This window comes from Excalfactoria chinensis, chromosome 1 (genome assembly GCF_039878825.1).
Source record: "Excalfactoria chinensis isolate bCotChi1 chromosome 1, bCotChi1.hap2, whole genome shotgun sequence".
NCBI lineage: Eukaryota > Metazoa > Chordata > Aves > Galliformes > Phasianidae > Excalfactoria > Excalfactoria chinensis.
In genome coordinates this window covers 25,145,734-25,171,827 of record NC_092825.1, presented here as the reverse complement: position 1 = coordinate 25,171,827, position 26,094 = coordinate 25,145,734, and the positions used below count along the sequence as shown (strand labels likewise).

The 26,094-nt window shown below is 37.7% G+C and overlaps 1 protein-coding gene across 2 annotated transcripts in view; it reads right to left on the bottom strand.

Annotated features, from left to right (window-relative positions):
* The window catches only part of SAMTOR (S-adenosylmethionine sensor upstream of mTORC1), a 33,621-nt gene that overhangs the window by 4,046 nt on the left and 3,481 nt on the right, over positions 1–26,094 (bottom strand). For both annotated transcript variants that reach the window (XM_072344286.1, XM_072344293.1), the window contains exons 2-4: positions 17,975–18,116; positions 7,807–7,980; positions 2,960–3,074 (exon numbers count right to left, since the gene is read on the bottom strand). In XM_072344286.1, coding sequence (XP_072200387.1) covers positions 2,960–3,074; positions 7,807–7,980; positions 17,975–18,116 — 431 coding nt within the window. The remainder of the gene's footprint in view (positions 1–2,959; positions 3,075–7,806; positions 7,981–17,974; positions 18,117–26,094) is intronic.

The window sequence follows — 26,094 nt, the reverse complement described above, 5'->3', positions numbered from 1 at the left end:
TCAGAAAGTTAAAGTACATTAAAGTATACACTTTGTAATAGAGATGAATGTCCATGTTTTAACTGTCACAAACACAGAGTTTAGCCATTAAATGATTAAAAATCATCTTTTAATCATTTGTGAGGTCAAGCTGTCAGATGGGAAGCAACACCATGATGCAACATACAGAAGAATAAATTTGTAGCACTTTCAATCACACGGCACTGAAAAGTAATATCAACTTTTTTACTGTGCTTAAGTTTTGACACTCCGTATTTCATCCAAATCTAGGAATGACTTCTTGCAAAAACAAAAAAGCTGCTGAGACACAAGGCTGCAACAAGATAGCAACAGAAGTTGGTATTAGTGCTTAGAGTGCATGCAGCAAATAAGGTGAGAGCTGAGACAGACAATTCTGAAGTGAAAATGAAAGGTGGAGGCAGACCTGTTGTGTTTTCATATCCCCTCGAAGTATTTACAGCATGTTTTATGAAGTAATATTAAAAAACAAAAATAACAAAAAAACCCAACATATTTCTAAAACAACTGAAAAGTAAATTTGCTTCCAAATAGAAAAATAACATTCTTTCTGTGTATCTAAAACCACTTTTTCTTAAGACAACGTGCAATAAATGAGAAAGAATAAAGCAACATGCAAAAAAAAAACCAAAACCCCAAAATAGTTGTGATTTGCTTTTCAGTAGTTCTAATTAAAGAAAAAAAATAAGACTGTCATTACTTCAGCTTGATCAAGGAATTTCAATTACCACTATTATACCTGCAGGCTTACAATCTGCTACCTTCTAATATTTCAAACAGGAAATTAACAGCAGTAACTTCAGGATATCCAGGTAAGAATTTCAGAACAAAAGTTCTGTGAACTTCAAGGTTTCTTACATCACTGAAAAAAAATTAGACTGAAAGTATTTCCCTGTAGTGGAAAGATGTTCACAGAACAATTAAGTAGAAATAATGTTGAAGATGATTTCACGACTAAAGTACATTGCAAGTGGAATGTGAACTCTGCAAGGCAGTTTTAGGACAAAAATGCTGCTATGCTGTTAAACTGGGGTTTGCTATTAAAGTCTAGATGTGCTCTTGAACTGATCTTAACAGTGAACTCATATTTCAGTGCACAAACTGACATTTAAGAACTAAATCCTGCCCATCTTTTTCTTAAGTTTGGTGCCATTCCAGACTTCTTTTTCCCCTAGGACTATATTTACTCCAATTCAACATCTGCTGCATATTCAGCTTGTTTTCCAGCAGTAAGAAATTCTGTTTGGACTTTCACAAAATTGAGATTTGCTGTTCATTTCAATTTTGCTGTTCTCCCTTCCTGCACCAAGCAGACAAACTAAACTCCTATAAGAAAACAACAGCAGCTAATTATTCTCTGGAACATCTGCCAGAGATGCAGTGTTTGAAAGAGCGGCCAATGAAAACTAGGAAATCTGTTTTACCTTTCTTTTAATGCAGCTCCACTCAACCCGCCCCCCAAATGAACAAACCTGAACTTTCAATAGAAACATATTTCCACATTCATATCACAGTTGCACATCACAGTTTCTGTGTATAAAACACGCAGATTCTAAACAGCTGGAACACATTCTTTCATTAAACAACACTTCAGTTCCTCTCCTAGCTTTTCCTCAATTATTCTCAATACTCCTCAAATTAGCTGAAGTACTGCACCCAACTACTACACCTATATCTGAAGAAGTTACATTAAGAAAATGGATTAACCTATTTTTTAATCAAGGAAATATTTAACCCTCTATTCAACATTATTTAACAAACTGACCCGAAAAGCCTCTATGATTTCCATTTGTTTCAAAAAATATTTTGGTATCTAAAATATATGAGATAAATCAGAAGATTTTAAATGTTCTTCTATCTTCAATCGCTAAGTTAATAGTAAAAAATTCAGTGTAGTTAACTCCTGAAGAACCTTCTAGCTGGTACTTTGAAATCTTAAATAAGCAGAAGCAATTGCTGGATAAGAGGTGAATTAATTCAGTAGGCTATGGTGCTGATACAGTTCAAAGCAGTCATCTTGAACAGATCAGGATTAATTCTAGTTTGGAGGTGGGCCTCAGCTTACAACAGCAGATGTGCTTGAGCGCACATGTTCTTTGCAAGAATACCTGCCATTAGATTTTTGTTTACGCATTTGGAGATGAATTACGTGTTCGTGGACTAAATCTGGTGACCAGAACAAAATGCCAAGCAAGTAAGCCACACCGCAGCCAGTAACACAACCATACTCATAAGTCTCCACATCTGAAGAGCTATATTACCTTTAGTCACTGATTCTCATTTTGAACTTCTAGAAAAATTCAGCATAAAAGCTGGCAAGATATGTAAGGTCAAAGACTTTATGTTATCTGACAGAAATGCATTCCTTTACATACCTTTTCACTCTGCTATGTCATTTTACTTGGTTAGTAAATGCTATTAGGACTGACAGAAGTCAGATCAAGAAGGAAAGAGATCAAGAAAGGGAATGTAACTGCAGAAAAAATAATGCATTTTGGAATCTTATTACATAGAGAAAATGAAACAATTTACCAGAAATGTATTACTTACCATAGAAACAGCCCTAAGTGCTAATCTTGTCCTCAGGACTGTGGTTTAGTATTTGCAGCAATAAGCTCAAAATCCCCTTCATAGTGCGCTTCTAGTTACTAGAACTCTCCACAAAAAGACTCACCAAGTGCAGGCAGTGATTATTTCTTTGACAGAAAATGTAGCTTACAAGAGCTCCATGCCTAAGCATAAACCAACTCCATTTTTATTATGGCTTTTAAGATGTAAGAACTCATCTGAGACTCCATTACAAGACTAATACTAAAGTTTTCCCAATACTAAGAATCACAGTGATGATATATTTTCCTTGTTTTTAGAACCAAACAATTACAGCTATTATTTCTGAACCACTGGGAATCAGTTTATATCAAATACAGCAAATGTTACATACCTCAACAGCCGGAACAATATCTATGCCAACTGTCAGAAATTCCTCAAACTTCAGGAATGGATTAAAGCAGCTGCCAACATCGAGCAATCTGATTTTTCCCAAGGAGTGAAGCAATCTAAGAAGCAACAAGAACTCAGTTTTATCAAATGTTACTTTTGAAACTATATTCTGAATTACAATTTCAGATAATGAATGCAAAAATGTTCTCGTAGAGCATCTTTGTAGTGATTAACAGAAGTGAATGCATTACTTGATCTGCTGAGATAAAGAATCAAGTCCGGTCAGTAAAGCACATGATCCTTAAGCTGAAGAGTTTACGTTAAGAGCACCGTTAGTACCATACCTTGCGTACTTACAGTAATACAACAGAATGGTAACTTCTGCCTACTACTTAAGCTGATCATTTTGTTTCCCTACTTACTTCTTTGTGGTACTTACTGGTGTTTAAATCATACACGTCATTAGAGCTGAAATTTCAGGAGTACAGAAGAGAAACTGACAACACTTCATGACCTACCTACCATTTTTAAAGGGCATCTGCAGTCAAATGTCTTAATCAGTTTAACAAACACAACTGCATTCCAAGGTAAACAAAAAAACCCTACAAATGAAAACAATTAGATATTCCTTGCAAAATACCTTAAAGTACTCTTTTATTTGAGCTAACATTTTTGAGAATGGATGACTACTTGAGGTTCACTCCAAATTTATTGTGTCCCTCCTAAAACCCCTCCTTGACTTTCAATGATCCACGGCAGAGAAGATGTTGAAACGGGAGAAGAACCCTCCTTCTCAGCACAGTAGTAATAACAATCTGAAAGATTTTGTTTATATTTAGAAGATAATTAGGGATTACTTCTTTCAAACTGCCTCCAACACAAAGGCAAAGGGTGCAACAATTACCTCTAAGGTAAAATTGCAGGCATTACCAAGCTACCCCGTAACAGTCAGTACTGAGCGAGACTTCAGAAAGAAGATGATAGCAACATTTCCTGCCTCCTCCCCCCAACTTTTGGATGCTAGTCATGGTTTAATCCGTGTTCACATGCAGGGACCACTTGGATCCTTGTGGCAAACAGGCTGAAGCCAAGAAGTGGCTTTTCCTGTGTAAGGTTAGTGTGTAACTTCTCAGAAGAGCGGTCCTTGTCTTGCAGATGCAGACACTAACAGCACACTTTCTCATTCAATGCATGTCAGTATGCACGCAGGCATTCTGATGGTAACAGCAAAAGAACTGGGGACCACAGTAAAGAACAAAAGAGAGGCTCTGACTCTGGAGTCTAGCACGGAAAGATTTCCAATTAAAGAAAAAAAAAAAAGAGAGCAACAGCCTGTAGCAATCTTAAAATTCTCCATTTAAAAGGGTGACATTAAGTACCTGAACGGATTACAATTAAGTAACAGAACTGTTCTCTAACGGGAGAATGTCACTTGTAGAGTGAACAAAAACAACAACAAACAAACAAACAATGCTCATTTATTCAGTTTCCTTCTCTTATAAAACTTGCAGTCGTGGCTGCAGTGTTGCTTCTGACTCAGTGAGGAGGGTGAACACCTCAAACAATGTCTGTTATCATTTAGGCATACTTTGCAAAGCTACACCTCTGGATCCCAAGCTGAGCAGAAGCCAGAAACTCTCTTCTACGCTAATGGACAACAGATCCAAGACATATGATAGGGCAAACACAGGTGTCCTCTTTCACTATAAAAGGCAATCTCTCTTTTACTCAAATAAGGCCACCAGACTCTAAAATCAATGCAAATACACTTTGGGATCTTAAGAAGCAGCAGATTCACATACTCGCTTATGTTTTGACTTTCCTGCTACTTGTCAGCTTTCACTGTCCCCCCAAATTGCTTATTAGCAGTTCTTAAGCTGCCAGTTATAAATGAGAACAGGATCCTAGTTAGGAGCTTAAAATAATTGTGAAGATCTTCAGCAGCTCCGACATCTGCTTCTTTCAGCATGGCAGCCCTCAAGTCAGATTCCTCAGTAAGAACATAACTGTCATCTACGTGACAGTCACTGATCCAATTACTGTGTTACAAAGACAGTCTTGCTAAATTCATTGATAATCACCCTTCAAACTCATTTTCTAATGATTTTCAGTCAAGGCAACTAACATTAAAAGCAAGGGATGTACGCTGCACTGTAGGCAATCTCCAAGCACACCCTGAAATCAGAAAGGTTTTGGAATTTCCTTCCTTGGAGATACTCAAAACCCACACAGACACTTTCCTTTGTAACCTATACTAGGGATCCTGCTTTAGCAGGGGGTTGGAATAGATCTCCAGAGGTCTCTTGCAACCCCTATGATTTCTGAATGCGCTGCTCTCTAATGCATTATATACAGGCAGAAAAAGAAAACATGAAAACTTCAAGGGCCAGACTCCTAGTTTGCAGTTTTTGATTACTAAGATACAGTTTATTAAATGGAGGGAGGAGAGCAGAAATCCAGAGGTCCTATGCTATTGCCAGAAGAGCAGAGCAATACAACTGGATCTGAGTGGCAGCACAGTCATGTCCCAAAGTTTTCAGTGACATCCACACATAAAGGTGCCCCATAGGAAGGACTAGCTTGCTGAAATACATTAGGAAAGAAGGAACAGTGGTTTGACTGTCTCTTAAGGTACCACCTAACACCTGAAAAGAATCTATACCATAAAGGATAAAAATCAAGACTGTTTAACCTGAGGGAAAAAGGAGAGAAACAAAATTTAAGCAGAACAAACAGCAGATAACATTCATTTTTATCTTGCAAGACTGAACCATTTCTAAGTCCAGCTTCACAACTAAAGGCACAATGCCATAAGACAGTGTTCCTGGATCTGAGAGAATACTGTGCACAATACATTACCTTTCAGTTCTTTTTCACTTTCATCTCTATGTTCATATTAGTTATTTCTATGAGATCCACTCACTTCAGTCTTGCAAACAGGCTTTGTTATATCTATAGAAAAATCCCAAACTCCTGAACTTAACAAATCTCAGTCATAGCATTACATGATCAGAATGGAGCAATGCTATTTCAACTGGCAGGAGTGCAAGTTCCTCTACAATCCATGCCCCAAGATTCAAACACTTCTCTAACTAATTTAGCATAGGTGTGATACAACAGCATTTCAAGAGGAAAGTATGCTTCACTTCATCAACCGTTCATTTTCATTCTGAAAAAAATCAGTTTCTTCTTTGCCTTACAGTAAAACATTTGACTTTTATGGGTGGCAATTTATAACATCTTGGCCTTGTTGCTCGAAGGTCTGTATAACTACTAAAAACCTTACTATCGTGTGTTACCTACTCTAGGAAATATTAAGAATCCTGTATTTGTCAGATATGTATTTCAAGTCTTGAGAAGGACAATGGAAAATAGGTTATGATATTGATAAATACTTTTTAAGTGATGAAATTGAAAGTTCTGTATAAAATACTTTCTGTACACACAAATTAAATCAAAAGACTACAGATTTCTGGTAGCAAGATGAAGCTTGTGAAGTTGGCCCTGCAATGGCCATTATAAATCCTGTACAGAGTATGAAGATAAAGCATCAGCAGAGAGAAAGCTCATGCTTTATCATAAGATCTCACACTAGAAAATGGGTCAACTTCAAGTAGTGTATGATCAAATCTAGTGATTTAAACAAACAGTACCGATCTGTCACTTGATGAACACAATGAAGAGGAGAGGTAAGAAAGAGCTACTTATGGGAAGGCACTACTTTCATTGTGGAAATATCTTCTTGGTTGCTCAGAACACACAAAAACACTGGGGTCAGCATTTTAACTACTCAAACACTTAAGCATTTGAGATCTTTATGCCTTTTGAAAGTGAGAAACCACAACATTTTGCAACATGAGAAACCACAAAAGATGCCATCTGGTAAGGACAGACATCTGCAAGTAGCGTGAGTATCATGAGCAACATGCTAGTAACTAATACTACATCTGACTTAAAGCTTAAGAGCTGCCTACAAAAGACATGCTATCATCATGAGAAACTTCACAGAACAGAACAAACCACTGATGATAGTTGTTGGAACTGGTCTATGAAGAGCATGAAGCAAGTTGTAAGCATAGATTTTAACAGAAAAATGCATTCTTTATTCTATTATACTTACACTGAATTAAATTATTCTCATCACATGTGGAGCAGCCAAATACATGACCCACACAATTTAGAGAAAAACAAGGTAGGACTGTAAGTGGACAAAAAAAAGCTACTATTGAATGCCAAAAATAAAAGTCTTACTTAAGTGAAAAAACAAAAATCAAAATTACAACTGTGTTAGAAAACTACCTCCAGAATACTCAGCTTTGCAGAGCCAGTCACCAGAGAGCTACCACACTTAATTTTAAGTGTTACACTTCAAAAGCAATTTTGAATTATATAATTGGAATCAAGAGTTTCTCCGCAATTATTTACGAACAGAAAGTTTTAAGCACTCTGTTATTTACATTTGGCACTTAGTACTTGCAAAAGCAATTGACTTTTCAACAATACTGAACAGCCATTAGATTCTAACTTAATTAACATCTGCTTTATTTCACCTCAAGCTTTAATATAAATTGCACTGCACAATAATGACATACAAAAGTGAAATTACTCTAACGCTTAAACGATGATGACTAAGTTGTCATTCTTGAGCAATCTTTATGGCATCCACCAAAACTTATACTACAGTTCAATTATCCTTGAAACACAGATATATTCACAAGAAAATCCAACTGATTTACCATTAAAAAGAAAAAAAGAAGGCATCAAACCAATCTCACATTATCATGTAGAAATTTACAAGTAAGTCTCAAAAAAAAAAAAAGAGAAGTCTGGAAAACAAGTAGAACTTACTCTTCTGTTATAGCTTCATGATTTGTCAAGCCAAAGTTTGGTAAGGGGTCTTCGATCTTGGGAGGGTGGGAAACGTTTAAGGCTGGAGTGGTGGTAGAAGCAATAAGTGCTCGCTTTTCATCTTTCTCAAGTGCTTTTCTTTTCCCTCCATTCTGAAAATATTCCCGGCATACACTGAAAAGACAAAGATTTCCCAGAGAAACAGAAAGATATTTTTGGTCATTGCAGTAAGACAGGACACAAGACAGAGGGATTAAGAAATGTAAGTTCTAAAAGCTTTGCAATAAATCTGAGTTTTATTGCATCTTTGGGAAATCAGCTTTAGGTAAAGATATAACACCCAAAAGACACACATCAAGTTGACTATTTTTTCCCCATCAAAATTAGGCTGATAGACAGTTATGTAAACAGATTCAAATTAACTGCAGACTTCCAGAGCAACAACAGAACATTAACTGAGGATAAATGTCAGCTGACACTTAAGCACTATGGTTATTTATTAAGGCAGGCTTGCACGCATGCACTGATAGATATTAATTACAAATGCAAGGACTTTTGAAATGTGCATGTCTTGCAGGATAGTTAAGGAACCCAGGGGGAAAAGAAATAACTTAGGCTTATGGGCTAAGTTAATTATACTTGATTCTAATTTTGAGTTTGCTTTTTTTTCCTCCCTCTTTTCCTTTTCAATAACTACCTTCAGTAGCTGTATCGTTGCTAAAGACCTATTTTAGCTTTCATTTTTTATTCCACTTAAGTATTTTGCTAATATGAATCAGAATAAAATAATCAGTCATATTTATCAGAAAGGTTGACCAGTATAAAAGAACAAATGTACAAACAAATAAATGTCAAATTGCACTTGCATACTTCAACCAGTAGTCAGCATAATGTATGAGATGCAAGCATTATGTTCCAGAGAATAACTGAACTGTTTTGGACAGAACTAGAATTGGAAACAATTTGCTGCTGTGAAATTAAAAGCCTGACTCACTCTGTACAAAAAAGTGTTTTAATTAGACGCACCAGCCAAGCATCTGCATGAGAAGTTTAACAACAGCATTTGTTCAAATTATGTTTTCACAAAACATTTTTATGATACTTTCTTGAAACTCATTCAACTTGTTTAAAAAAAACAAGCAAACACTGCTGAGGTTTGAAGGTAACATTCCAGGACATAAATGCAAACTTAGTTTAATTACATCCTATATCGTATTATTTCATATTCTAGACTCAGAAAGGATATGCTGGTATAAATACTGCCTTAAAATCACAAATAGAGACAAGGTCTTGAAATACACAGGCCTGATCTAAGTATGGATGTGCCAAATACACCCAGCCTCTCCATCACATGTGTTGTAAAGGAAAAACAAAAGAAAATGTCATTATTGTTAAGTTTCATAAAGAGAAACATATATCATCAAACAGGCACAGATAGAAACCACTTTACTCCAAACAGTCAGAAAACGACCACTCTGAATCTGTAAAAATGTATAACTACAAATGCACATTATTCACGTGTCATTTTTCACCTTAGAGTAAAAATGAAGTTCTGTTGGACACACTCCTGTGCTGACATACTTGCATGGCCTCAATATCAAAACTGATCCGTGTCTAACAAAATCAAAACACAAGCAAGTTTTACTTGCCTGAGGAGGCCTTATGTATTCTCAGGCTAAATAAGTAAAGCTGAAGATGCAGACAGTAACCTTAGGGTAGAATACACAGCTCTATGAGAAATAAACATAGTAAAAAAATACATTCATAATCAACAAGTTTATAGTTACAATTCTTTGGTAACCAAAGCTATTTGCAGATGAAAGGGAAACTAGGTGGAAAAAGAAATAAGATCTGTATCTTAGCAGTACTGAGCAAGATCACACAAAAGCAGTAACAGCAGCCCAGGCTGCAAGATTCCCAAATACATTAACTGTGAAACCATACTAAGTCTGTTAGAAATTCCACATACAGAAAGACAATGATTCTAAAATTAACAAAGTCTGTAATTTAACTCAGCAAAAACAAACAAACAAAACAAAACAAAAAACAAAAACCCCAACAAGTTGAAAAACTAAAAAAGAAACAAAACTGAAGCCCAGAACAGCACCTGCATTACTGATAGGCTAATAAAAGTCGTATTTCATGCTATACACAATTATTTGTTCATAAGCGTACAATGAGTTTAGAGATATCTCTCTTTCACTAAATGATGCTCAACTAAATTATAAAGCACAAACCCTCCTCTTCACGCTGATAGAGCCACCTTACTACTCTCTTAGTATCGTGCTCAGTGTCTTCAGTTTTACTTATAGGTCTTTTTCCTTGTTATCCCTTTTGAAACGTTCTGGTTAAATAATGTCATACAGCTATCGACACTGACAGGTCAGTCGTAACAAATCAAGAAGCCCAGTAGTTTGTGAGGAAATTTATTCTTTTTGCTCCTGAATTACTGATGTTATCAGCTTCTTCCATTTGCTGTTATGTTGTCCAGCCTAACACACAGAAAAGCTCATGTATGAGAAACACCTACTTTTAAAATACAGCCTTACTGTTTTTGTCACTGTGAAGAAGCCATTTCTACTTCACTGTTGGTGCTGCTCTAACTCAGTGTTTTCCCAATTATTTTACTCCTCTCTCTCATGTCAATTAAGTTCTGATGTCATAAGACACTATTAAAGACAACTGTGATGAGAAGCATCTTCTCCTGGATTTTCACTAGCAGGCAAGAAGCCAGAATCACAAGAAGATTTACTGGAGACTGGGCAAAACTCCTCAAGTTCAGACTGCACACTTATGCAGCAACACAAAGAAGCAAAAAATACCAAATCCAACCATCTAAACACGCAAACAAAAAACCCAAACAGGTAAGATGGCATTTTATAATCACCTCAAGATTATACGCTATTCATTTAAAGCAGACCTCACACATGATGGGGTAGCAGTGATCAGATGGGCATTTACTGCTCAGTACCTAATAAAAGGCAACACACTCAGCAGTTTACCCCCATGGTAACTTGCTGATGTAGCCACATGCTTACATTTATGAAAACCCCCATCACCGATCACACTGGTTTTGAGTATGCAGTTATGTAAGACTATATCTAACAACGGTCTCAAATAACAAACAGAGCATCCCCTTATTACCTACAAAGAGAAATAACATTAAGTAGTTTATTCCAAAATTTTGAGAGCTGCCACAATGCAATTAGTGGCAAACATCTCTGACATTTAAGCTTCCACTCTGGTGATATATTAGCTCTGCAATGAACAGACTTGTTTACTAAGAATTGTGCAATACAAATGCTACCTGAGCTTACACTTGCTACAGTTTACACAAACAATAAAAATAAACATTTCAGTTATGACCTGCTTAAGTTTGCTGGCAGAGACAGACAAAGTTTGCAACTCGTGTCTTATGAGAAAAATCCTAGGTATTTCCGCAGTTGAACGTTTTTTCCATATCTTAAATGACAGTTCTCTCAAGATGTCTGCTCCTACCCAAACTCTGCTGCCATTTGGTCTGGACACTTTAAGAAACCCTCAGCAAAAGCCAGTATGAACATATACTCAGGGGATAAATTGTTTGATAACAGACTTCAGCTAAGAAAGAGGAGCTTCCCTGTAGAATATACTAACCAAAACCATGAGTGTTTCAATACCATATAACAAATAATGGGGGAGGGGTTTCAAATTCTCAGTTGCCAAAGAAACATCATATTAATTTTTACAACATCAAAGAACCAGCAATTAGCTCTTCTTGCCAAGTAATAATCAGCAACCAACCAGCTGGTTACCTTTCCATCTTGACTAAAAAGCAAACTCTGATAGCTTTTATGAATGATCAAGAGTTTCAAGCAGACAGTTCTGCAGGTCAAGAACTGGCACAGTCCTCCTTAAAAAGCAGAAGGAAAGAGCAAGCCTGATTTACATTCCTCACTGTATTTATTAACCAGAATCCAATACTGAAGATGAAGTTCAGTGAGGGTATAGCGAAACAACACAATTCCCTTCAGAGCTGAAGGAAATTCTAGTTTCCTGAAGTCAACTGAAGGAATTGCTGGCCTGAATAAAACAAAAAGAAGCATCAACTTCGCTACAGGTTTAATCTCCCCCACTCTATTCTGAAGTAAATCAGGGAAATGAAAGTTTCCAACTTTCCCTTGGAGGCGTTAATCACAAGGGAGGATTGGAAAGCATTCTGCTATTATCAAGAGTGTCCAGATTTCGGTTAAGGAAATTATACATTCAGCAAACTTTTCAGTACAAAGTATTATAAGTTGTTAAAGTTCAATGCAAGAAGCTTGCATACAATTAATTCACATTTATTTTTCATACTTGCTTTTAGTTCTAGAGATTTGAGACTTATGCTTTTGGAAAACACAACTAGGTATGGAATCAGATGTTTCTTCTGTGTTGTATCTGTCCTCCCACCACAAACCAGTTACCGAGTCAACACCCTTCATTACCAGATGATTCCAAGAACTTGAAAACAGCCAGCAGTCATCATATAATCAAAGCTCTAATTAGTTCTAACATTCAACGAACAGATACAGTTTTGTCAGAACAAAGTATTATCTAGAAGGAAAAATAAAGGTTACCATACAAACAGGCACAATGAACATTAGATCTTTTTTCTACTTTAAATAGTTCCTTTCCTTTTCCTTAACGCACCTCCTTTCTCCTTTCCATTGAAAGTGAATTTCTCAGCTAACTGCATTCATCAAGAAAGCTCCAAAACAGCACTGTAGGGACCTGACACATTCATTTATTCTATCCTCCAATCCCAAACAGACTGTGCCCAGTTATCCTCAAAGATCCTGTAAACGGATCTCCTAGATTTTACTCCATTTGACCAGACAGCTCCAGATTCTAGGACAAAACATGGAAAACATTTTGTGGAAAATAAGATCCCTGAACTTTTCTTTAGCCTTTTTTGGAGTTCTTTTTGTTGATGTTTTTTAAATGCAGGGAACAAAGTGATAGTTTAATTACGACAAAAGCTCAAAAATATTTCAGATACTTTGAGGATAACCTCATTAACATACTCCAAGATGTTTGTCTTTCTTGGAAAAGCATCCTGAGATTGTTTCATATTCAGCCTGTGGTTTGCTACAGAATCATAGAATGGGTTGGGTTGGAAGGGACCTTAAGGATCATCAGGCTCCAATGTCCCTGCCACATGCAGGGCCACCAACCTCCACATTTAATACTAGACCTGGCTGCCCAGGGCCCCATCCAACCTGGCCTTGAACATCTCCAAGGACAGGGCATCCATAACCTCTCTGGGCAGCCTGTTCCAGCACATCATCACTCTCTTGGTAAAGAACTTCCCCCAGATATCCAACCTAAATCTTCCCTGCTTCAACTTAAAAACATTTCTTCTGCTGCTATTATCTACCCCTGTAATGAGTCGACTCCCCTCCTGTTTGTAGGCTCCCTACAAAAGCTTTTCTAAAGGACTGACAAATAACCAATTACTTCCTAGCCTGCGTCTCTATAGTATTTGGTACATTTAATATCACCATTAATTTCAGTCCAGCTCTCAATGTAAATTCTTCCTTGCTTAGTCTCATTTGCAAATTTAATGAACGGACTGCATTCTAGTCGCTTGCTAATGAAAACACTGATTAGTAACAGATTCAGGGACAGAATTACAGAGCCCTTCTCAGTAAAACAAATATTGAAGATAAGCTTTTAAAATCCACTCTCCACATTTTTTTTTTCCCCAAACAGTTGTACATTCCCTTAACAATAAACTGACCAAGACCGTATTTCTTTGGTGCGCTGAAAACTCTCAAAAGACTTTAAAAAAACACTGCAAGTTTAGATAATGTTGTGTCACAATAGCTATTCCAAGCTGGTTAGAACTGCAGATTCTGTTTGTTTCATTATTTAGAAAAAGAAAAGAAAAAGAATTGCCAAGTCAACACAAGTTGTAACACTGATGTGAAAGCAACAGAAAGAAGCAAATCAGCTGGTCTAGCTTATTTTGTTCTAACTAGAAGCAGAACAGGCTGGTATTCATTGTCCATACTTCTCCAGGCTACCTATGCCAGCAAAAATCAGAAGTTAGGACAACTATGGTAAACAATCTTATTCATCCTACTTTGGTTTAAGCTCTGAGTTGAAGTAGAAATTACATGAAACAGGTGTACATTTCCAAACATCACTTGCTGCTCTGCATTCAATTTTCTGAAAACATAAACAAAAGAAAGGGAAAAACAGCTGAGCATGGTCCAGGCTTTCTACAACACCACTTGAGGTTTACCTTAACAGCATCTGGAAGGGGACAAGGCTTTGAGTCCTCTCTTCCCATGCTAAAAGTTGTATCCTCTTGCCCTGAAACAAAAATCAAACCACTCCCGTACAGTGTGGCATATGGTCAACAGCACAGTCTGCCACTTACAACTTTAGCTTTCACGTTTTCTAAAATCTGCACGTGTGTCATTAAATAGAAAATTAATGAAGTAAAAGAGAAGGTTTTTTTTCCATCTGCTTTAAGAACCAATGTCACAAGATGCGTTTCCCAGTATGTTCAAGATATACCTTTTGACAAGGATTACCCTGCAGGAAACTTAATCTTGACCATGAAAATAAGTACGCATTCTATATTCTCTGATTCACTTTACTGGGTGATTGGTTATACAAGAAAAAAATAATGAAAGAAAGCTAGTATCACGTCTTAAAAGCCCTTCCTTAAAAGGAAAACAAAAGCCTGAGCTATCCTTTCTTCAACACAGATACACAAGTGGTTCCCAAGTATTTTCAGCATTCCAGTCTCAAATGAAACTTCATTTAACACACCAGCTACCTTCCTGCTGCCATGGTGACACTCAGTTAAAGCACTCAAAAAAAGCTTTCAATGAAGTTTCATGCAAGTGAAATTCTCTTGCATGCAATTAAACAACTAGACACAAGGAGGAGTAAGGACAATGGGGCCTGCCATCCGTGTGGCACACCTCCTGGCTGTTGTCAAGGAACACAAAAAGCGCACAAGACAAAGCTGATCTGCTGTGTTCTAGTATTTAGCCATTCAGGCCCCAGTTTCCACAAAAGGAAGAAGTAACCTTTTTTTTAATTATTATTATTGATGTGAATCTCCTGGCCCCTGAGTGTTGCATTCAGAAAAGAACTGGAGCTTTACACTGAGTGTCTCCCATTGGTGGATTCTATTCTTAGCATGAGGTCACACTCCCAGGCCCAAACTGGATATTTATTTGTTGACTCTGTAAATCTGATAGGAACTACCATAAAACCACCACCCCACCAAAACAAACAAACAAACAGAAAAACCCCAAAACCAACCAAACAAAAAAAACACAACACCCAGCAAACAAACAATGAGAGAACCAATAGTCCTCTGTATGCTTCAGCTGCTCCTCTGTTGTCAACGTGGAACATTATCCTGTCCTGCAGGGAACAAAACCAGCTTACCACAAACTAAGGGAACATTAGTTAGCTATTCTTTTTTTTTTTTTCCCAACAAAGTTCCGCATATCAATTAACAAGTTATAAAAAAAAAAAATATCAAGTAGTGCTCCTCACTGTTGGTATTGCTGCAATTCAGTATTTTTCCCAATTATTTTACTCCTCCCTCTCATGTCAATTAAGTTCTAACACCATAAGATGTCTGGGAATCAGTCCTGTATCCAGTACAATTAGTATTTGCACAGATAACCAGAACACAAGAACAGTCACTACTTCTCTAAACTGCTCTGCAAATGATGCCAAGCTGGACAGAGAAAGAAGATGTAAGAAAACCCAGAATTAGAATTCAGTATAGTTTAAGGGGATACAGCTTAGTAAAAGAGAAGTACAAAGGTCAAAGTTTCCACAGTAGTAATGAATAACATAAGCACCTAGCAACTGAGAAAACCTGTAAAAAAGATTGGCAGTTGTGGATCACGAGCGATCATAAATCAAAGGCACATCAGTGCAACACAAAGAAACAAAAACAAGAAACAGAAAACCCACCCAAAAAGGTCAGCTGCATAACAAGAGCTTATTACAATCTCAATAATTATTTCTTCACTTTATTCATCTCTGACAAGGCCTGTGAAACACTTCACCCAGTTTTGAATGCAGTTTGTTCAAACTGATTCACCTCTTCTGCTGCTGGGACGAAATTACACGAAACATGCCCAAGAAAGGGCTTGTACAAAACAATTATGTTTACTTCAGCTAAAGAATCAACTGGGAGCTGTCTCGGACAGAGCAACCACAAAAAATAATGGTAGAGTTCTCAATCCTTGATGAAGTCAGGAAAAGGGTCAGCAAAACTGCTACCTTGGACTTCTGCAGGGCAGACTGAACTGTTCAGGACACTGGTAGGGGGTCTCTTAGGAGTCAGTTCTGAAGGCCAACAGTATCAGAAACAGTGTGGCCAGCAGGAGCAGAGAGGTGATTGTCCCCCTGTAAGCTCTGGTAAGGCCACACCTTGAATGCTGTGCTCAGTTTTGGGCCCCCCACTACAAGAAAGACATTAAGGCTTTGTATCAAGTCCAGAAAAAGACAATAAGGCTTGTGAAGGGTCTGGAGCACAAGTCTTACAGCGAGTAGATGAGAGAACTGGGACTGTTTAGTTTGAAGAAGAGGAGACTCAGGGGAGACCTTACTGTTCTCTACAGCTGCCTGAAAGAAGGTTGTGGTAAGGTTGGGGTCAACCTCTTCTCTCTCATAATGAGCAATAGGATTAGAGGGAATGGCCTCAAGTTGCACTAGGGGAGGTTCAGGCTGAATACAGAGAAGACTTTCTTCTCAGAAAGGGTGGTTAAGCACTGGAACAGGTTGCCCAGGGAAACAGTGGAGTCACCATCCCCAGAGGTGGTTAAGGAAAGGACAGATGTAGTACTTAGGGCCATGTTTTAGTGGGCAATAGCAGCGGTAGGTGGATATTTGGACTAGATGATCCTGGGGGTCTTCTCCAATTTTAATTGTTCTATCGTTCTATGAACTACTGATACAAAAGGAATGGTTTTCAAATATTAAATAAAAGCCTGCTGCAGAGAGAAAGAAAAAAAGTTATTGACTTGCTCCACTTCCAGCAAGCACAGAACACCTCAAGTCGACACCATGTTGATGTATTCTATATTAACTGTTTCAAAGCCCATGCCCCTTCAACCCCTTCCACCTCCCCGCCGATTGCTTGTTCTATGGGATCCAACCATCTCTGCAATAAAATGAAATGTAGCGATGCCATCCTTGCTTTTCTTCTTTCTTTTGCTCATTACTTTGTATCAGTCACATCTAGGATGACTATTCCAGGACTAGAGGAGAATGGTAATCTGTTAATATTTAATCTATTCAGTTTTAATCCACAGTGACTTTCAACGACTTTAGGGAAGCTGGAAACATCCACTGCTGCAACATCTTAAAAACAGACTAACAGATACCTACAAAGATATTATTACATGTAATTGACATATTTCCTCAAGGTTGGATTGATTAAAATAACTTTTGTATCATGATGGGAAATCTGAAGTTTTTCTAAACATCTAGATATGCAAAGACCTTACTATTAGACTTACATCATCATCTTCCCCTGTCTGAAGACATTCCTAAAGGCAGGACTAGTGCATAAATTCTTTTTCAGATAAGATTTCAACAGTATTTTCTTTTATTCTGCTGTACAGGTTTCACAGTATGCCTCAGATGCCAACCGTGTGTAGGAACCCTGAGTGACTAACACTTATCCTATTTTAGACCTCAGTTTCCTCCAGGATTGAAATAACTCATCCGAACTCAATTCAGGATTTTACTATTACAGCATGCAAGAAGTTTAAAATCCATGTACTTACATACAAAATGTCAAACCCAAACCTCATTCAGATATGCTCGTTGCATTAGTTCAGTTTGGATTCAGATGAATGCATAACATTACTTCTTAAATTTACTTGCAGCTTCAGCACACGAAGAAAAGGAAGTTGTTTGCTGAAGCTGCTTTAAAAAATATATATAAATCTAATTTTGGAAGAAACTACTTCACTACAGATTTATAGCTTATAAATCGGAACAGTAAGAAGGTATTTGTTTTAGGAACTAATACATCAGTAACATTTTATAGAAGAAATGTTACAAATTAGCAAATAAAAAAAACCAAACAAGTGGTATTATAAATAATTACAAATAGAAATGTGCAAGCGCATCTTTCAAAGATGTTAGGACTTACCTGCAACACCATTCAATTCGGCCTTCCCCTTCACAAGTTTTAGCCCAGTGATTATCTGCGAGGTTTTTCATTGCCACAGCATATTCACAGAGAGTTTCCTCATCCTCACAATGTTCACGCCAGATTTTATCAAAGTCTCCCACTGAGCAAAACAACAATAAAAAAAAAAACACTGCACGTTAGATACAACGTGTCTCATTATCTTCATGGCAAAGTCCCCATCTTCCAATTAAAGAAGTTACATAATGCTGTAAGAGATTACTTTACCTGCATTTAACAAACAAAATCAGGTCCCCTTTCTCTAGTCAAATACAATACTTCATCAGGGCTCTGGAGAAGGGACTATCACGTACTTGAGAAGCTAGCAATATTCTCAGTACACTGACTTTGTTCAACTTGTTCTGTGAAATTAAAGTTACTGGGAAGTTCTGCTTTTAGGTTTCTGTGGACGGGTATTAAACATGACAAACACTTTTAGAAATGAAAGACTGACAGGTCTCTTAGTTGCATTCATGTTTGCAGCAAGTACTCTGGATGATATTACATGGAAAAATAATGCTCAAATGAAAGTTTAATCAAGCCTACAGATTTCTTTGGATATACTGGAAAAGGAATTCAAGTGTTCACTGGTATCTGCCCACGTACTCCGTATCAATAAATTAACTTCTAAGCAACAGTACTGAAGAATGAAGCCAATTAAACTGGGGGAAAAACAAACAAACAAAAAAACAGACAAATTTGTCTGTCATTTTCCACTAACAGCTTTATTTTTATGTTCCTCATCTTGCTAAGAAAGTCTTGCAGGTTAAATTCTAACACCTTTAAGTAATTAAACATGATGATTTTCCCACTTCTGCAGGGACGAATCCACTTCTTCTAGTTTGCTTTACATAATATACTGCCAAATGAAAACAAGGTGAACATTTGAGGCACAAGCTATAACTCCTACTATGATTTCTACTTTATGAAAACCTTTGGTATACTTTACTAAATGACTTCTCTGCCATAAGAAAGAAAGATATGTGCTCAGTGGTATGATCTTCACTAATTCCTTTTATGTTTCTTAATCACAAACGTGCACACACATCTAGTATAGATTTATACATATCTGCAGAATAAAAATTATGCATTGATTTTGCATGCTCACATTGATACAGCTAACAGTAAGTTATTAAAAGCAAAGCTACGCTCTGAGATTTGACTCTGACAACAAGTATTTAACAGCATGCTTTCAGAACCAGTCTTGTGACCCCTTGATACGACAAAGAAATACTTACAAAGTGCATCAATCATAGCTGACTATAACATCTGCTAAAGCCTGAAAGGAGCTTATGGTATAACTTGTCCTTCTCATATCAGTAAGGTATTTCTAACTCATTCACGAGAATCCCTTTGATGTGCTTCATTTTAATTAGCAGTAACAGATTTCTTTCCACGGCAACTTTTTCTTTTTGCACGCATGCAAAACAGTAATAACGGCTGCTTACCCCATCTGTCCTCCAATTACAGCAAGACTGGCTGGGTACAAGAGACAGAAGACTGAGAAGACTTTAACCAGCGATCTAAGTTACTGCCTCTGTAAGTTTGGTTTAGGGATGTCACAACTATTTGCTCTCCAAAAATAATCATCTGCAATCACCAAAATGAGTCATGTTTCAATGAGGTGTTTACATTGCCTTGCATGAGACAGCAATCAGGATGGAAGGCCAGGGAGTGGACGTGATGCTATTTTAGTTTTAATACAACAGAGAAGCTAAGCAAGAAATCACGTATTCTGTTTGCTGTGGGACAAACACATGAGAAAGCTGTTCAACTGGACAAATAAGTGCAGTATTATATTTGAGCAGTATCCTTCAGTACTTCCCAAGTGATCCAAGTTCAGGGAGACACGCTTTACATCAGAAGACATGAGCATGGTCCCCAGCTGCCCACCAGCACAGGGCACGTCTGAGCAACGCACACTGGAGGCACGGTCCTGTCAGGGTTCCTGATGGAACTCAGGGCTCGCTTTGCCAGAGCTGTTCTGAAAGCCTTACGTGGAAGCGATCACACAGGATACACCAAATCCCATTGATGAAAGAGAGCAAGAAATGGTATAGACAGTGTTCTACTAGCAAAGGTAGCAACAAGCACAATTTTTGCTCCCATTTCTCACAACAGAAGAGCTGAACCTATGCAGACAGAATCAAGACAGAAAGCACTAGCTAAGCTTAAAGTGTATTCTCAATAGCTATTCAACTGTGATGCAATTCAGATATAGTTTCATAGTTCTTCTGCTTCCTGACACCAACTCCTTTCATCTTCTTCTGAGCAAAGTTGAGGATGTTCACCTTTGCAAGGACTGAATGAAGGGCAAAATAGACCATAGATGCAGAATCTGAAATGCAGATACAGAGCAGCAGATCTGGAGCTATTTGCACCCCAGGATAGGAATTCTGAGTTACAACAAAATTGCCTATGGCAGTAACAGCTTAATGGCTCCAAATTGAAAAGAGAAAAGGTACGATGCACACCATTAGAAGAGACGCACAGAGCAAAATTTTACAAATCATGAAATAATTCCATCACACATCCTACATAAAGCCAATTCCACATGCACTTCTGGTTGGTCTTCTACCCAGTACAGAAAACAGCAACATAGGACAGACATAGCCCAGTTTCTGTTTGAGGAACACCTCAACACACACAGGAAAAAGGTAGATGAAAGCACAAGAGGACAGATTCCCACATGTGCATGAATGATGTGGGCAAGTTAAATATAAAACAATGCTTTCTTGTTCTAAGATGAGGAGGCATTCAGAAACAGCATAAAAGGGCAACTTCAAAGAAAAAAAAAAATGCTCAAAATGCATAATTAAAGTTCACATAACTTGGAAAACTAAGGGAAGAAAATTCATGAAAAACTTCAAAGGTGGCACTTCTAATTCTGAAGTTCCTAGACCGTGAAAATCACTGAAAGATGGAACAGTGAGCAAGTGTATGGTAATACCTGGGCAGCACTTCTCACACCATCTTGTCTAAGCACCTGCTGCTGACCCTCTGTCGGTGCTGGGTGTGATACAAGGACCACTTGTCCGCCCTTTTCTCAAACAACTGCAGACAAAAGGTTTTCTTAAGGGACTGACATAATTGTGCAGCAAGTTTTAATGAAGCATTTGAGGTCCAGTTTCCCTTAAGCAAGAATCATGGCAGCGAGTTATTTTAGCATGTTTTCCACATTCCTCTCCAATGCAAGTAAAAAGAAAACACAGAGAAGGGCATTAGACAGACATACAGGAACACAAACTGCAGAATCATGCTCCAGTACTGTCCACACCAAAAATGCTCATAATGACTCCTATCTGTTGACAGACTCTCTGGGAGTGACTACAACAGGTCTTGCAACTTCAACCGGTACCCAGAAAGCAGCAGAGCTGTGTATTCAATTTCACAAAGGATATGTTACAATCCATGTACAAGTACTGCATTTAACTGCACTAGAGTAAATATTTATTGGTACAAACAAAAAGACAGTAAAACATGCAGAAAGGTTCCACAGCAAAGCCAATGCTTACTAAAACAATAACATCTCCTGTTAGGCCATCACTATGGCTGTAAATTAAATTAAATCTGTGGTAGCTAATCTAAAGGATTTAAAAAAAAATAAATTATCACATCTTTGATCACATCTTCAAGTTAATATTTGGTTTTGTGCATTCAACTTTTCATGTCAAATTCTCATAACCATACCTTCACAAAGTTTAAGGCTCCCTGACAGTCTTACTATGTATGCACTTGATTATTTGTTATGCAACTTTAAACCTGTATTGGGTATTGACTCTTCAGAGACTCAGAACTCCACAGAGGAACCCATGATACTGAAATCCAGCTTGAAAAATGTCTTATTTATAAAACTGGCATACCACAGGAGTTTCACACACCTAGCAAGTCATTACAGTCACATCATTTTAAACTTACTTAAAAGCCTGCTAACCTCTCTATCCAAAATTGCCTAGAAAATACAATGCCTACTCTTCACCTTGAAGGTTAACTACCAAAAAACCAAAGCCCACCTCTTTCTAGCATGTCTGCCAGTCAGTGAAGAAATAACCGACCAACTCGTAGGTTCTCCACAGCACATTGTTTTCTAAAACAAAACCAAAAATCCAGTAATATTTACTTAGAATACATGAATCCCTCAAAATAACTTCCACTAACATTAATAGTGTGCGCAGAATAGTCAATCACACCACCACACTCAACCACAGAGCAATCACCTGTCACTGAAACCTGTCTTAAAGAACAAGTTAGTCATGTAGATGTTATTTTTAAATGACCCTAATTACAAGATAGTTTTAATTTTGGGGAATAGCAATAAACAGGTAATGTTAGCTGCAAGTTCTAAGGACATTTTTAGTACTGAAAAATTACACAAACTCAGAACACCCCTCATTCCACACTGAATTATAAGAACTAAAGGTCTCCAGTACAGTGAAGGAAGACCAAGTCTGCTTTTCTTGATGGGCCAGTCTCACACTAACTCCTCCTCCAAATGGTCTGCTTCTTAAAATAAAATTCTGCTTTCTTCCATCCTAGATTCACTGCTTGGTTTTGTTAAACTTTAAAAGATTATTCTTTACAGAATGTTAAATACAATTGCCATTTGGGGTATATTAAATTAATAGGAAAATTAATAAGTTGTTGTTCTTCAACTAAGACTTCTGACAGAATATATCAAATCAAACGTGTTTTAAATACTGTTTTAGTGTAGAAAAACAGAGGTCAGCTTTGCTAAAAACAGTATTTTTCATTTAAGCATGGGATAAAAACCCAAACAACTGATCTGATTCATTTTCCTTCAACAAGTAACAAAACAGCTAAGTCTCACGGAGTTAAGTGTACTATCTGCACCCAGGAGACAACTCTGGCAATTATGCTTTCCCTTAATTCCCTTGCTGCCAAAAAGAGATGACTGCACTATCTCAAAACAAATGCAAGATACTTTGCATGTCACCAAACTAGATCTAATATCCCTAAATTTATCTGGAACGATACCCTTAAGACTGAAGTAGACGCAACGTGGTATTAGATCCTCATCTCCCTTATTCTCCAGAAGAAATACTTTATTAGGACTTGAGAAGTCTGCAATTACACAGCTATTATGTTCTTTCGGTAAGTTACAATTTTCTGAATTCAGAAGTAGCTGTAATGAAGAAAAAAGTCAAAAATAAGGGTTTGAACTCCTGGCTACCTACATGATAATATGTATTGGTAATGGCAAAAGATGAAAAGGGGGTGGGGACAGGATCTATGTGATGGCTCAAAGCCTTTCTGGAGCACACCACTGGCTTCTATGGAACAGAAAAAAGAAAAGCTTAATACACTGACTAACAATGAAAGGAACAAGAGACATGCTCATATATGTCCAACTGTGTTAATAAAGCTCTGCAAATCGCTCACTGTTGAAAAGGAACCTATGCCCACATTTACAAGCACCAATGACAATGTTGGCTAACTTGAGCTGACAGGCTGCTAGCCATGGCTCTTCCTAGCAAGCAAGATCTTCCAGCTTTCCTTTTTGCTGTTGTTGATGCCAGTGCACTGTGGAATGAAAAAAATCCATCTCATTTTTAGCCTCCTAAGACCGCCTCTCACTTATTTGCTGGAAACAGTAAACAAGCTTCTCCAACATGCCTGTCAGTACACAGGGAAGGAAACCCTACGTCGTGCACTGGGCTAAAGCTGAAATCAAATTCCTACAAATCCTTAACGTGATAATATTTCTTTATTAACAGTAACTCGTCAGTTGAAATTCAGTTGCACTAATAGATATCTGGATGCTGTGGCAGTGATTAATTACACAAGGAATATTAGCTAATACTCTGCTATTTAAAACTCTCAGTGTATACAAGCCAAACCAGAAACCTACTAACATCTGTCCTACTGAAACAGCACATGAAAGATGTTTGGTATTTCTACTTCGCTGCTGACCAGTTTTACACGTCTGGATACAGAGTGCGAACTTCAACTCGGACAAAGTTCAAGCAAACAAAGCCAATATTTCTGTCTTCTCTGACTAGTGCTTACTTTACATTCCTTAAGATTTACCTGAAGTGTCTCACAGTAAAATCTTATTTGACAATGCAAAAATATTGCAAGCACATATATATTTTTATGGATATACACCCCTACATACACATACATATTAACACATATCAATATATCTATACAGATACTTGACAAGATCACATGTAGAAAATCACAACTGATAAAAGTTCTAAGTGTGAATCCAATATCCACATCTTCATGTGAAACAGACTTCCAGGATACGTTCCATTTGCTATTTAGGGTCAGCTTTCATCAACCTGAAGAATGATTTGTGTTTCCAACCCACCATAAATCACTTTAAGGACTGATGGCTGCCACGCAGATGCGAGGAACCCATTAGCAATGGCTGAAGCAACTACTGCCCCAAGGTGTTGACTGGCCCTCTCTCTTCCGCAAACCTCACTAAAGGACGGACTACATGCAGCACTTAACATCACCAAAGAGATAAATACATTCACATGGTACCGATTTTAGAAGGTTTGTGTAAACATAGGGACAAAAACCTGAAGCAGCTGAGGCAGAGGTACAGATTTCACTGTGCTGAACGTGCATCAGGAACATTGTCTTCCCCACAATAGCGATAAAAAGGAGCTGAGGGGGAGGTCACATACAGCTGCTTGTTCAGAGGATTCAAGTCTGTGCTGTAGCCAGTGGGCATCCACAACCTGCAGGCTAGCTAAATGATACCAGTGATTTTATTAAATGCCCCCGTTGTCCTGTAAAATATTATGAGATTTCTAATAAAGCTTTCACTCAAACTGTGGCGTACAAGCTGTAAAGACAATTGTATTTTCCCACTTACATCATAAAATAGCATCAATTTTCATTTCAAATGAAGTGGCATTTGGTTCGCTGTTTGAAAATCTAACAGTATCCCCAAATGTTCTTTCTTCCAGGAAATTAATACAAGTGGGGAAAGATGACTGGAGATCAGTCCTTATACATACATTCCTCCAGTAAACCTGCTTTACGTTTTCATCAAAAAAGGAGTAACAGCTGTTAACATACCACGTAGAGCTCAGTGACAGCTTTCCTGTCCTGTGAAAAAAGTGAAACAGGAAACATTTTGAAATAGTGACATGAGGAAGAATTTAAGCTTTCTCAAGGTTTTTTTTTTCCATGAAAAACATGAGAGGAAGAGATCATAAAGCAACTGACTTCTAAACAACGCTTCTCACATCACTTACATACTCCAAGTCTTTGCTGTTATACAACGAGGTTCTAAAAGTTCTTCTAAGCTTTCCAACAGGAAACTGTATCACTTTATGATTCAAATACAAAGTACAGCATTAATGCAATACCAGTGAGCACACGGCAAAACATTTCCTAAAACGCCTTTACAGATCCCTCAACATTTTTCCACTTGTACTAAGCGTAGGGTTTCCAGAGAGAAGCAGGCCACTGCAAAACATCTTCCCAGACTATATATCTAACTCCATAACTGAGGGTAATGCTGTACAGAAAGTGTTTATTTCAGCCTGATTACAAAAGGAATAGAAAGAAAATGCTGTCTCTGTATGAAGAAGGGATTTTTATACCACAGTAAATCTTAACCCTGCTTGGCTATTATAAGCAACTGGAAACAAACAAGCTACTATTACATTGCATGTGCTCAATAGATCACTCTTGGCTCCTGATAAACCACTCAATCTGCTCTACCAAGCCTGTCTGTGAGGCCTGACAGGCATCACACTGCAACCAAAACAGTGACACAGGTACCAGAAATGTGCACATTGGAAAGCCTTGCAAACTTTGGGTCACCTGTGCTACCAGGCAACAGAACCATGAGCAACTCTAATCCTCCAAACTGTCAGATTTTTCCAAATTTGGGTTTCAAAAGAACAACAACCAAACAACCCAAGCCCTAATTTCTGTACTTTCCAAGTGCTTATGTCAAGTACCCAGAACTCCAAAGATCCCTGTAAGCAAATAGCGCTAAGCACCTGAGAGCTGTTGTCTCAGCTTTTGGATTTCACTCTGGTGCATGGAGTAATTAAGACTCCACTAATCCATTTGGATAGGAAACAGAAGCA